The sequence below is a fragment of the Gossypium raimondii genome, chromosome 5, assembly GCF_025698545.1.
Source record: "Gossypium raimondii isolate GPD5lz chromosome 5, ASM2569854v1, whole genome shotgun sequence".
NCBI classification, from domain to species: Eukaryota; Viridiplantae; Streptophyta; class Magnoliopsida; order Malvales; family Malvaceae; genus Gossypium; species Gossypium raimondii.
Window position 1 is genome coordinate 23,653,865 of NC_068569.1, and position 14,579 is coordinate 23,668,443.

Here is a 14,579-nt window from a genome sequence, read left to right on the forward strand (position 1 = left end):
TCTTGCAAAAACTTCAAGCAACAACATTGGTCAGCGTACTTTAATATTGACAAACTTATTTTCTCGCCATGTCTCACTTAAATTTATTACTCGTCTTAATACACATAATTTTCCTTGTATCAACGTATCAAAGATAATCTCATATTTACATGTCATGATACATATCATTTTCTTGTTGTTTCTTCTTAAATATAAATCATTCAATTCATTATGACAATATTTCATGTACCATAATTTTATAAGTTCAATGTATATTTATTCCATGAGCAGTTCATAATCTTGAATATGCATAATTATCAGGCAAGTTTCACATACATGTATTTTCCATGTCATATTTCAGTATATCAAATAATTATCATTTCTATGTATTTCAAGTTTAATTTCATGATTTTAAGTACTTATCATTTTCTATTTTTATCCCATTGAATTTATCAGAATTTCGATGGATTTTCAGGTGTACACTTTAGTGTACAAATTCGAGTCCGTCAATTCATATTCATGTGTGCACATTTTCTAATTCAGAGAGCACACTCCCGCGAACCTCATTTCTTACAGCGGGATTACCAATCCAGGCTAAATCCCCTGCAAGAGAGCACACTCCCGCGAACCTCATTTCTTACAGCGGGATTACTAGTCCAGGCTAAATCCCTGCAATGACAATTACTCTAATGAGCTTGGATCTGAATTACCAGTCCAAGCTAAATTCAAACCCTAATTCGGATTACCTGTCCGAGCTAAATCCATTTTCCACATATTCTTCGGGAGGGCTATATCAAGATCACCCGTCTGGGATAGATCTTTTTCACACATATTCTTCGGGAGGGCTATATCAGGATAGGATCACTCGTCCGGGCTAGATCCTTTTTACCGTCAATTCCTTTTCAAAGATCCATCGAATTTTCCTTTCATTCAACCGGTATTTCTTCCCCTTTTTATCAATTATATCAATGTTTCAATGAACATTTAAATCATATTCACATCAATAACATACATTTCAAGCATTTAAGAATATAATTCAGGTTACACGAACTTACCTCGTTACTTGTTCGTGTTCATAATTTCACTAATCTGATGTTTTTTTATTTTCCACATTCAAGTCTCGTATTTGAGTCATTCGGATCTTTATAAATAAATTTAATCATCATTTTCATTCATTTCATATTCTGATACATTCAATTAATGCTCTAGGCAAGATTACCATTTTGCCCCTAAGCTTTTAATTAATGACGATTTTAATCCTTAGGCTCAGAAAAATAAATTCTTGTAATTTTAATCCTTGTTTTAAGCCTAATTATTCCCATACATATTGATAATGACCCATGAATTCTATAAAATATCGAATTTTCATAATTTCAACACTTTTCAATTTAATCGCTAAAACATGTTTTCACCGATCTTGTTCTAATTTCATTCAATTTTGTAATTTAAATAAATAAACAATCCATTTCATGCAATTTGGTCATTTTTACATTTTATAAAATTACCCATAAAGTTTTACTTTTATTCAATTTGGTCATGCTAGCTGAATATTCATTCATATATATATTTTTCCTCCTCCTCCTCTCCATTCCACATCCTTAATTTATATAACATGCTTATAAGTAACATTATCTATGATTTCACTATTTACTTGTAAATTTATTCAAAGCTGTCCATTTGAGTCATAGTCACTAAATTATTTTTATCTTGAGCTACCGAACTCCAAATTAGGATCCTCTAATTTTCCCTGAAACTAGCCTCACATATATTATTACCATAAAATTTTTAGAATCTTTGGTTTAGCCAATAAGTACAGTTTATTCTTTAAAGTCACATCTATTCTGCTGTCTGACAGTTCCGACCCTTCTTCACTAAAACTTAATTATCTCATTGTGCAGAATTCGGATGATATTATCGTTTGTTTCTATTGAAAATAGACTCATTAAGGATTTTAAACATATAAATTTAAGTCTCTAATTATTTTTATTCAATTTTTATATGATTTTCCAAAGTAAAAATAGGGGAACCCGAATTCATTCTGACCTTATCTCACAAAATTTATTATATCTCATGATTTACAATTCCATTACTTACACTGTTTCTTCTATGAGAAACTAGACTTAATAATATTTAATTACATATTTTTTCATCCTTTAATTCGATTCTCATAATTTATGGTGATTTTTCAAAGTTAACCTACTGTTGCTGTCCAAAACGTTTTAGTGCAAGATGTTTATTACCATGCTTATAACACCCTTATTTTCTTTCTCTACACTATTTCTCATCACTTTCTCTTATTTTCTCTTCACTAACATATCAAGAACATAGGACCATATATACAAAAACTTTACATTAACATCATTTCCATACTTTTTCAATAATATCAAACTTAAAAATATATTAAAATCTTGCACTACACCAAATGAGGCTTTTAGCGGCATATTTTGTGGCGTTTGCACTACAAACGCCGCTAATAATCTCGCATTAGCGGCGCAAAAAATAAACCGCCGCTAAATATCAAGCATTAGCGGCGCATCATGAGAAGCACCGTAAAAGAACATCATTAGCGGCGTTTCCCGTCACACGCCGCAAGATCTGAAGACCAAAACGCATCGTTTTGGTCTTGATGTATACAAGAATTAGTGGCGTTTATAGTAAATCGCCGCTAAAGCAATTATTAGCGGCGCAATGGCTAAAGCGCCGCAAAATCTAAACAAAAACGCACCGTTTTGTCTCGCTGTATATTAGCGTTAGTGGCGCTTTAACAAAACACGCCGCTAAAGCAAGTATTATGTTAACCAAAACGCAGTGTTTGGCCTAGAGGTATGTTACAATTTATGGCTCTTATGGGAAAACGCCGCAAAAATATCCTAACCAAAGTGCACCGTTTTGGTCTTGGTGTATGTTACAGTTAGTGGCGCTTAATGTAAAACGCCGGTAAAGTATAATATTAGCGGCGTGTTGTGGTAAGCGCCGCAAAACCTCTTAACCAAAACGCAGAGTTTGGTCTTGAGGTATACTAGAATTAGTGGCACAGAGCGAACACGCCACTAATGTATACTATTAGCGGCGCTTTTGTATAAGCGCCGCAAAATTTGACAACAAAAACGCAACGTTTTTGTCTCGATGTATATAGTTACTAGTGGCGCATATAAAGAAACGCCGCTAAATCATAGTATTAGCGGCGCTTCTGCACAAGCGCCGCAAAATATACTCACCAAAACGCTGAGTTTTTACATGAGGTATATTAGAATTAGTGGCGCTTTTTGGAGACCGCCGCTAAAGTATATTATTAGCGGCGCTCTTTTATAAGTGCCGCAAAAGATATTAACAAAAACGCAGCGTTTAAGTCTTGATGTATACTGGAATTAGTGGCGTTCACGAGAAATCGCCGTTAAAGCATGGTATTAGCGGCGCTTTTTGATAAGCGCCGGAAAATGTATTAACCAAAACGCAGAGTTTTGGTCTTAACCATGCATTATATAATGTAGGTTATTATATATGTTTAGTTTATCGTATTTGGTCTATGGTTTATGGTTTAAAGGTTGGGGTTTAAGGTTTAAGGTTAATATGTGTTAAAGATTTATGATTTAATTTAGGGTTTATGGTTTACAATTTAGATTAACTAGTGTTTTGTAATTTATATATTAATTAATTTCTTATATAATTGTAAAAAATATAATATTAATTTCGATCTTTAAAATTGTGTGAAGATTTGGTTATTCAAAATCGATATAAGCTATATCCAGAAGGATATCCCCATCTTATCCCATCTCGGTTCAGTATTTTTAGTGCTCTGTTCAGTATAATATATATGTATATATATGAGTATTAATTTAAGATTTTAGCTAGGTCATATTTAGGGCCGGGTTACTATTTTAAGGTTATTGTAATTTATCAGGAGTACTATATATATATTATGTAATAGCTGATCAGATTTAATGTTTAGGTGTTAGGAGCTGGGTTAAACGTTATGGGCCGGTTAGGAGTTAGGGATTTATGGTTTAGCCAGGGATTTAAGCGGGTCGGGTTAGGGTAATAGGTTTAGATCTTTTACATATGTAAATGGAATAACAAATTAAGCTTGGTGGACACTTGTATATATGAATTTAGGGTTACAGTTATAGGGTTAGGGGTTAGAAGTTAACAGTTAAGGACTTAGGGTTTAGATCTTATTTAGTTTTTTAATTTATATTTTAAATATGTTCTTACATTTTGAACATAAATAAAAATTATATATTAACCAACCAATCTGAAATAATTAATAAAACACGCATTAAAGCACGATAAAACAATAATTCTTAGAGAAATAGCAAAAAATCAATTGGTGGAATAAAATCAGATTAATTAATTGTATTTAAATTTACATATGTTAATGGGATAGCAATGCTTGGTGGACACTTGTATGGATTTAGGGTTTGGGATTTAAGGTTTAGGAATTTTGGGGTCAGATCAGGGTTTTGGGTTTAGAGTACTAATTAGTATTTTTAAAATATATTTTAAAAATTTAATCTAAACCAATTGATGTATTTAATTAATATTAGTTTAAATGGAATTAAAAAATAAGTTAAAATTTTTGCTTAACTTAGCATTTTCTCTATATTAACTAAACGGCGTCGTTTATGTTAGTTTTTTGTGGCGTTTGTGTTTGAAACGCCGGAAAAGTGACTTGATATATTGGCTAAACGTCGACGTATAACTTAAGGAAATTAATTTTTAGTGGCGCTTTAGAAGAAAGCGCCAGAAATGTGCAATAAATTCGAGCAAAACAGCGCTGTTTCGGATTAGAACCTTCATTATTTGTGGCGCTTGTCAAGAAACGCCGCAAATACACAAGCTGTGTTCGTCTTTTTCAGTTAAAATGTTTGGGAGGGTGGACCGGAAACTCGTTGACAATGCTATTAGAGTTTTTGAGAAAGATGTTGCCGTTTGCAAAAATCCCTCAGTCATGCAAGGATATGAAGAAAATGATAAAAGATTTAGGCCTTGGGTACAACAAAATCCATAGTTGCCCAAATGACTGCATGTTGTATTGGGGCGATCGAAAAAACCAACAGTGTTGTCATGTATGCGGCCAATCCCGTTGGATAAATAGAAACATAGAAGACGGGAATGACGATGAAAATGATGCACAGTCGAGGAAGAAACTAGTTAAGATTTTGCGGTATTTTCCGTTGATACCAAGGCTTCAAAGACTTTTCATGTCATCGAAGACAGCGGAGTCAATGACGTGGCACCATGATAGACGAACCGATGATGGATTACTAAGGCATCCGGCAGATTCTTTAGCTTGGAAAGCATTTGATAATAAATTTCCAAACTTTACAAGCGATCCTAGGAGTGTGAGGCTTGGGCTAGCATCTGATGGATTTAATCCTTTCAAGATCATGAGCACTGCCTACAGTACTTGGCCAGTAGTGCTTGTTCCTTACAATCTGCCTCCGTGGATTTGCATGAAGCAATCTTCCCTTATCTTATCTATGATTATCCCTGGAGAGAAAGGGCCCGGGAATGATATCGACATTTATTTACAGCCACTTATTAAAGAGTTAAAACAATTATGGGCTGGTGTCGAGACATACAATGTACTGAGAAAGGAGAACTTTAATTTACGTGCAGCTTTGATGTGGACCATAAATGACTTTCCCGCTTATGCCAATTTATCCGGTTGGAGTACTAAGGGTCGTTATGCGTGTCCTTGTTGTGCTGCACAAACATGCTCGCAATGGTTGTACAATGTGAAGAAGTTCTGTTACATGGGGCATCGTCGGTGGTTACCGAAAAATCATAGATTTAGATTTCAGAGTTCTGTATTTGACGGTACTGAAGAGTTCAGAGAAGCTCCTTCCCAGACCAGTGGCTCTGAAATCTTGTTCATGTTGGAAGATATGAATTTCATTTATGAGAAGATGAACCAACCGCCAAACACGCAGAGAAACAGAAGATCAAATGATGAAACTGATGAAAGCTCCGACGAAGAGGACAATCCTAATGAGGCAGACTTGTGGAAAAAAAGAAGTATTTTTTTTCAGTTGCCTTATTGGGAGCATCACCTTTTACGACACAATCTTGATGTTATGCACATTGAGAAAAATGTCTGCGAGAACATTGTGAGTACAATTTTGAACGTCGATGGAAAATCAAAAGACAATCTTCAGAGTCGACTTGATTTCGTCCAAATGGGAATTCAGCCTGATCTTCATCCCAATCCACTTCCGAATGGGAAATATCGGTTGCCGCCTTCTATTTTCTCAATGTCCAAGATGGAGAAAGAACTGTTTTGCATGGTGTTGAAGGATATAAAGGTTCCGGATGCGTATGCATCAAATATATCTCGATGTGTTAGTGTTAAAGATCGAAGATTATATTCGCTAAAATCACATGACCATCACATATTGATGCAAGATTTAATGCCAGTTGCTCTACGATGTTGTATGTCCAAGAAGGTGACGTCTTGTATCATTGAACTATCCAACATAATGAAAGCCATTTGCGGCAAAGTTTTGGATGTTCAAGAACTTCAGAAGGTACAGGATCGAGCCGCTTTGACTTTATGCAACATGGAGAAAATCTTCCCACCTTCCTTCTTCACTATTATGGTTCACTTGATAATTCATCTCCCGTACGAAGCAATTCTTGGCGGACCCGTTTCCTATCGATGGATGTATCCCATAGAAAGGTCTTAGAGAATTATTTTTAAAATTTTCCTTCATTCACCTCAATACCTTTAGTTACAACTTTTGATAATGTTGTATATTGTGTTTAGGTTCCTATCCAAATTAAAATCTTACTGCCGCAACAAGCGATATCCAGAAGGATCGATTGCTGAAGGCTACTTGGCAGAGGAATGTATGACCTTCTGCTCGAGATATTTAGAAGATGTCGAAACAAGGTTGAACAGACCAAATAGGAATGCTGGACTCACGGACTATGACTTAGCCGATACTTATTTGTTCCAAAGTTTTGGACAACCAATCGGCAAAGTTGAAATTGCGGAATTAGATAATTTATCGTGGGTACAAGCACATCGATATGTTCTGTTTTACCACGAATCATTGGAACCTTTACGAAAGTAACACAACATCGAGATATCAATAAGTTGTTTACAGAATCTTTTTATAAATGGTTAAGCCAAACGGTATGTGGTTGGAGCTTTCGCTTACAAATTATAATGTTTTCTCATAACATTTTTAATTACTTAGTTTACTTTTCATTCAATAGGTTTTGAATGGGAAGAGCGTAAACGACGAAGTTAAATGGCTCTTCCAAAGTCCAAATCGAGTGGTTAAAAGATATAGTGCGTTCCTCATCAACGGATTCAGATTTCATACAAAATATCGCGAGAGGTTGAGGAGAACGCAAAATTGTGGAATAGTTGTTAATTCTGCAATTACAAGTTATGCTAGCGCTAGGGACAATAATCTGTCGAGGAAATGTGGAATATTTGGACGGTTCTTGACATAATTGAGTTGGATTACTACGGCAAATGGAAAGTTGTCTTATTTCGAGTGATTGGGCGATGTTAATATAGCTCGTGGAATCAAGCAAGATCAATTTGGTTTTACAATGGTGAACTTTGACCGATTGATTCACACAGGCCAACAACTGATAGATGAGCCGTATGTATTCTCAAGTCAAGTCAAACAAGTTTTTTACTCAAAAGATCCAACTGATGATGGTTGGTACGTTGTACTCCGTAACATCCCTAGAGACTTGTTTGACATGGGCAGTGGAAGTAGAGATAACATCGACGACAGATCAGAAACTTTGCCATTTCCAGAACAAAACTTAAACGATAATATCCCTAGTACTAGTGCACAATTTCAATGGGTTCGTCAGGATACGGATGAAGATATTTACGAATAATGATGTAGTAAGATTTTACGATTGTTTAATTATATGTAACTTACATTAGTATTAAATCTTGGTCTTATTATATAACTCAACTATTTTATATATGCTGTTATTGTTGTAATTAGTTATTAAGTTTAATTACATTTTATGTGTATTGCAGATAAAATGCCTAGAAGAAAAATTATAAGGGAAAGCATTGTTCAAAATGATCCAAAATCGACAGAAACAAATAGTACTGAACAATAAACAGCAATTGGATCTTCGAATGTTCCGATTACGCACGAGGATCCTACGGAAGTTCAAAGTAACTTACATTAATTCCATGCGTGTTGGCTTATAATTGATTTATTTTTCAAATTCTTATATTATAATATACCATTTGTAGCTGAAAATGGTGGGACGCGTAGAGGTCGAGGACGTACGATACTTAGAGAGTTATACGAGTTAGATCCAGTCGAGCGTGTCAAGGTATGCAGAAACAGTTTTGGTCAGCCTGTTGGATCAGAAGCTCGACTTTTAGCAGGATACATGGGCATTTTAGCACGAAATCCGAATATGTTGCCTATCAACTACGAGTCATGGCGTCAAATGCCCGATAGCAACAAAAATCAAGCCCTCGATAATATTAAGGTAACAAAATGTTAATGTCATAAACAATTATGGGAAATAGTTTCATTTATATTTACTTTATTAACTTGTGTTTTTTGTAGGCGAGGTTTGCTTTAGAGGTCTCCGATGCTTATGTAAAGAAGGCATTGGGAAAAAGATGGAGAGACAATAAAAGTACTTTGAAGAAAAATTATTATAAGACAAAAACCACCCTCGATGAGAAATTGCAAAATGTCCCACGGGTATGTTGAGGTACCAATGGGAAGATGCGGTTAGATTTTGGCATTCTCGTAAAGGCGAGTACTGACGTACTTCTAAACTATTGTAATTATTTTGGTTTATAGTATTTACTATTTACGTACTAAAAATTTTATAACGTAGGATCGTGAACGAGTTGGAAAAAGCAGCCGGCAGCAACAAAAATTCACTCACACAGCCGGGTCGAGAAGTTTTGCATGTGTAGCTGAGGCGGAGGTATTTTTAATTTTTTAATATTCTCAAATATGTATAACTTTCTATTAAATAATATTTTTACTATTATATTATAGGAACGGTCGTCCGGTCAAAAAGTTGGACGCCTACAACTTTTTGAAATTACACATAAGAAGAAAGATGGATCTGCTATGACTCCTGAAGCTGGTGAAATTATGGTACGTTTACTTAATACGATTTCACTTGTTTTAGTTATTTATAGTGTTTTTATCTAATGGTTTAATTCATTGCATGTAATGCGACTATTGTTATATTGCATTTGTTTTTTTACTATATATTGCGTTCCTAACTATGTGATTTATTTATTAGGAAAAACTAAAGGAAAAAAAGATGGAGTACGAAGCGATTGCTTCTAGTGATAGTTCTGTTCATCTTGAAGACATTGATAACCAGATTATTACTGAAGTTTTGGGTCCTGAAAAGTATGGTCGGGTTCAATTTCAAGGATCTTTTATCAGCCCAACCCAATATTTTGGATCCAGCTCGCACCAATACATGGCTTCGGGGAGTCAATCTCAAGCTGAAGTTCAGAGGTTAAAAGACCAGATGGCTCAGATGCAAGCGACCACATTTGAGGTTCAAAAGAAATATGAAGAACTTCAGCAGCAACTTAAAGCAGAGGCGGCAGAGAAGGAAGCAGAGGCTACAGCGAGAGAAGCAGATGCCGCAGCGAGAGAAGCAGCGAGAGAAGCAGAGGTTCAAAAGAAATACGAAGAACTACAGCTACGACTTCAAAAGATGCGGTATCGAGAGAAGCGAGAGAGCAAAAAAACGATTTAACTTCAACAATGACAGATTATGATGAAGATGTTTCAAATGCAACTTCCGCCGTCATAGTGTATGTTGCATAAATACTTTTAACGCTTTTGTAAAGAAAAGTATAAATTCACTTTTATTTATCAATTAATATTATTTTAGTCATTTAATTTGAAACATTATCTAAATTTATTGTTTTTGGTTAGTTTAGATTTGGTTGCTTTTGATTTGTCATGTTGCGGAGAATTGAAAAAATAAAAATTTAATTTTAAAAAATCCCAAAATTAGTGGCGTTTTTAAAAAGCGCGCTAAAAGTCATATCAAAACAATGGCGTTTGTGAAATAAGCGCGCTAAAGAACACTACTTTTAGCGGCGTTTTTGAAGAAGCGCTATAAACATTACTTTTAGGCGTTTTCTTCCAAAGCGCCGCTAAAGAACATGAGCTTTAGCGGCGTTTATTTTAAGCGCCGCTAAAGAACATGATCTTTAGCGGCGTTTTTTTTCTAAGCGCCGCTAAAGAACATGATCTTTAGGGGCGTTTTTTTTTAAGCGCCGCTAAAGAACATGATCTTTAGGGGCTTTTTTCTAAGCGCCGCTAAAGAACATGAGCTTTAGCGGCGTTTCTTTATGTAAGCGCCGCAAAAGTTAGCGACGTTGTCGTTAGCGGCATTTTTTTGTAGAAGCGCATGAAATGGAGTTAGTGGTGTTAAAAAGTGCCGCTAAAGACCTAAAAAACGCCGCTAAAAGCCTCATTTGGTGTAGTGTTGATGTTCTTACCTTGTCATATTGATTTCAATCTTTAACTTGATTTTCTCTCTCCTCCAGCTTCTATTTCTTGAATCTAACTTGATACTCTAGCTCCCCATAGTCTCCTTATTATCTTTCTCTCTTGATGGATATGGAAATTCTTTTGATTTCTAGATGAAAATAGTAATTTTTTGGTGAAATGACCAAATTGTAAAGAAAATAAAGTTTCTTTCTTTCTTTTCTCTTCATACGCTGGAATGCATGGGAGAAGATGATGATTCTTCATCTTTCCTTCTATATATATATACTAAATAAAATAATAAAATAATAATAAAATATTATTTAAAAATTAAATTAAAATATTAATAAACTAATATTTATTTATTTATTTAATCTAAAATATCTCCAACATTATCATTATTTTCTAGATTTCTCTCTCTTCTAATTGACCATTTTTTCCTTTAGGATCTTTTAAAATTTCATCCTTGAGTCATCACTTAATTTGGTAAAATTACAATTTAATCCCTCAAAATTCTTCACCTTTTTCAATTTGGTCCTAATCCATCCATTTTCCTTAGTTTCTAGATCATTCCACCCTTAAAATATTTACACCATTGGTCCTTCAACTTTTTCATATTTACACTTTAACCCTTCAAATTTTGAGTATTTACTTTTAGGCAACAAAACTTTTCTCACTTTTGCGATTTAATCCTTTCTTGAACTAATATGTCATAATATACTTCTCAATGTTGACATAACTCCAAAATTTTCCCTTTTTATAGCTTTATTTCCTTATTTTATTATATTAAAGATAATATCTTACTGTAAAAAATTTTGGGGTATTACAAGGACTTGAAAAGTCGCACATATAATTGCGCACGGTGAGTCTCAAACTTGAATATTCAAAATTCGAGGCCTCCAACTTTGCCAACTAAACCGATACTTCATTGGCTATAACAAATAATTAACTACAATTCGTATACATAATAAATATATAATTATAAATTTGAGATATTTTGCCCAAGGCCTAAACCAAATAAAAAAATACTTTAAAATATTGCTCGAGTTTGTTTTTCCTAATCTAGTATTTTTGTTCAAATCTTCTCATATTTTGGGCAGGTCTTTGGGATTGGCCTAATAGTCGAGCACTATAAACAATTCTCATTACAATCTCTTTTTTTTGCCCAAATTATTATACATCGGTTGGGCCAGACTTATGCATAATATTAACACCACTTTATGCTTGTTCAAACCCACATATTTTAAGCTTGCCCATATTATTATTTTAAGCTTGCCCATATTATTTTTAATTTTTTATAAAATATTTATATTATTTAAAATTTAATGTTTAATAATTTTATACATTCTTTTCAATTTTCAAATTTTCATATATACACAATTAAATATATTTTTAATGTTTACATTATAGTAGTATAAATTATTGCAAATTTGTTTTTTATATATATGCATAATGTATTTTCAACATAAAAACATGTCAAATTGAGTTAAGCTATGACCTTAAATGTTTAAGCCCAAATTTGACTCATATTTTAAACGGTTATAAAATTTTTTTGACGAAACTTATTCTTTAACCTAATTTTTTTATCCAAAACTTGCCAAAGTTTAGTCTAATATTTGAACTTAAACGGATATGTCGTTCCAGTCTAATTAGTAATTACAACATAGTTTAGTTTTAAAATGCAACTAAAATAAAGACATGGGCCATAATTGGGTTAGATCCATCAGAGCAAGAGGCCCCGTCTCATAAAGAGAAGAAGGGGGCGAAAGAGTCATATCACATATCCCAGACCGTCGCTTCTATATATACCTTCATCTACAAAATCTAGGGTATAAAAAGCCCCAAATCGTCTCCGCCCAAAAGGAAAAATTATTTTCCCCTTTCACCATAAATTGAACGTTGAACTCCTCAAAAATCTTCAAAGCTTCAACTTTTCCAAACATCAGCGATCCCTTTCACTCCAAATTTCGTAATTTCTTCTTCCAATTTCATCTCCTAAATTGTTTTTTTTCCCTTTATTCTTTCTTTTAACCTTTTCGATTTCGAAATTCGAGATTTACAAATCTTTTTTTTTTTAATTTTGCGCAGATCGGGTGAATAATGGCGACGTTTGAGCTTTACCGGAGGTCAACGATCGGGATGTGTTTGACGGAGACTTTAGACGAGATGGTTTCAAGCAGTACTTTAAGCCCTGAGCTCGCTATTCAGGTTCTCGTCCAGTTCGATAAGGTACTGTTAGAACCTTGTCCCGATTTTTCTTCTTTTCTTTCTGATTTATTGATTAATTTAGCTTCTTCTTTTAGTCTATGACTGAAGCCCTGGAAAGTCAAGTGAAGAGCAAGGTTTCCATTAAGGTACATTCATTTTAATTAAGTGGAAAAGACGAAATTTCTGTGTTTATTGATTGGAGTAAGTTGATGATTATTTCTGCGGTGATCTGATGTTTCTATGAGCAACTTGGGTGAAATATTTTGTTTTAGATTTATTAGTTATGGTTAGTAAGTTTAATGTTAACCTGATAGTTTGATATGGTCCCTTATCTTCCCATCCTTGAAGGAAGATAAATTGCGACCATTCATGATGGTCCTTGTATTTTGTTTTACATGTATTTCAGGGGATCAAATCTAGCTTGTGTATTGATTCTAATGGTGCAAGAGTTTCATATATGATACGTGATTGTGATAGTAATCGGTTATTGTTTATCTTCAATATGTGTGCTTTGCACTTTACAAAGGGACTACTAGCAAGCAAAACGCATGAATCTTTAGGTTTTTTTTTTTACGCATCCTCGCTTGTATGACATGTATTTCATAGTGTGAAAGCCATGGTCGTCTTAGATGTCTTTGAAACTTGGACACTCCCTTGACGGAATATCTGTGCTTCATATGCTCTTATTTCCAAAATGTTCTCTAGGACCAACGTTGATGATTACACATCTTAATTATATTTTCAAGCCTCGCCAAAGCAAAAAACAGAAGTGGGTCATTTTGATTTTAGTTTATGTTAGCGAAACGTTTTCTGGGGACCTGAAATAATAGATTTGTTGAAAGCTTACTTCTTCGGTAAAGTTCTGTTCTATCATACATAATAATGTATTTTGGTTTTGGCATACTTCGTTTAAAACATTGAAAACTGATGGTTGGTCAGCAATATGTTTTCTGATTTGTGGTGCTTTTCTTGTTTAGCTAAATTTTTAGCTTTCTGCTACTAGGTGGGCTCTGACTTCATTTTCTTTGAAGTACCAATATTTGAAAGTATATTTGGATATGGATACGACCCTTAAAGAACTTCAAATACATGGAAAATTTTCAAAAAGAATTGAGCATATCCACGTTGGATTTGTACCTGTATCTAGCATTCACACTCAAGTCCCCAAGTAACATAAGCTTGTTACTACTTGTTTTGGTCATTTATCATTCATAAATATGTTATTTAATGGCTTTCATAGCTTTAGTGAGGGACATTTAAATCAACAATACATTCTAGCATTTCCATGCAAAGCCTGAGCCATTATTCACATTTGAATGCTACAGGGACATCTGCACACCTATAGATTCTGCGACAATGTTTGGACCTTCATCTTACAAGATGCTTTGTTTAAGAACGAGGATACTCAGGAAAACGTAGGTCGAGTCAAAATAGTAGCATGCGACTCAAAGCTGCTCTCACAATGAAATGTCAAATCAGTGTTGTGCCAGATGATGGTGGAAGGGGATGGTTGACTGAAGATTGGACGACACACACATATATATATATCTAATATATATATATTGTAAGCCATCAACCTTTATGGATGAATTTTTCTTTGTTTTTCATTTTATTTTTCTTTCTGATAAGATAATGGAGGTGACAAATTTTAGAACAAAAAGATGGAACCTATTTATTTATGAGGAGAATGGTTTATATCTATGTTATTCAAACTCCGGTGTAATTGTTTGATATGTGTATGTGTTTGATATCGGTGTATTCAAAAATTTTTTTGAAGTTCCTTCCATGTATTTGATAGGTTTTGGGGATTCTATTTTCATATTTATGTTAAGAGACACACATACACATATAAGTTACGCAGTGGGTTTCAATCATGTCGTCTAATACTAAAATAAGATGGCCAATTGTTTTTAA

At 34.0% G+C, this 14,579-nt stretch overlaps 1 protein-coding gene across 1 annotated transcript; it reads left to right on the forward strand.

Moving 5' to 3' along the window:
- The first annotated feature begins 12,262 nt into the window (after nt 1-12,262).
- On the forward strand, nt 12,263-14,377 carry LOC105770485 (transcription initiation factor IIA subunit 2). Its single transcript, XM_012591703.2, has 4 exons — nt 12,263-12,426; nt 12,546-12,686; nt 12,761-12,811; nt 13,991-14,377. The coding sequence occupies exons 2-4, from the start codon at nt 12,558-12,560 to the stop codon at nt 14,129-14,131; spliced, it is 321 nt and encodes a 106-aa protein (XP_012447157.1). The 5' UTR covers nt 12,263-12,426; nt 12,546-12,557; the 3' UTR covers nt 14,132-14,377.
- Nucleotides 14,378-14,579: the final 202 nt, after the last annotated feature.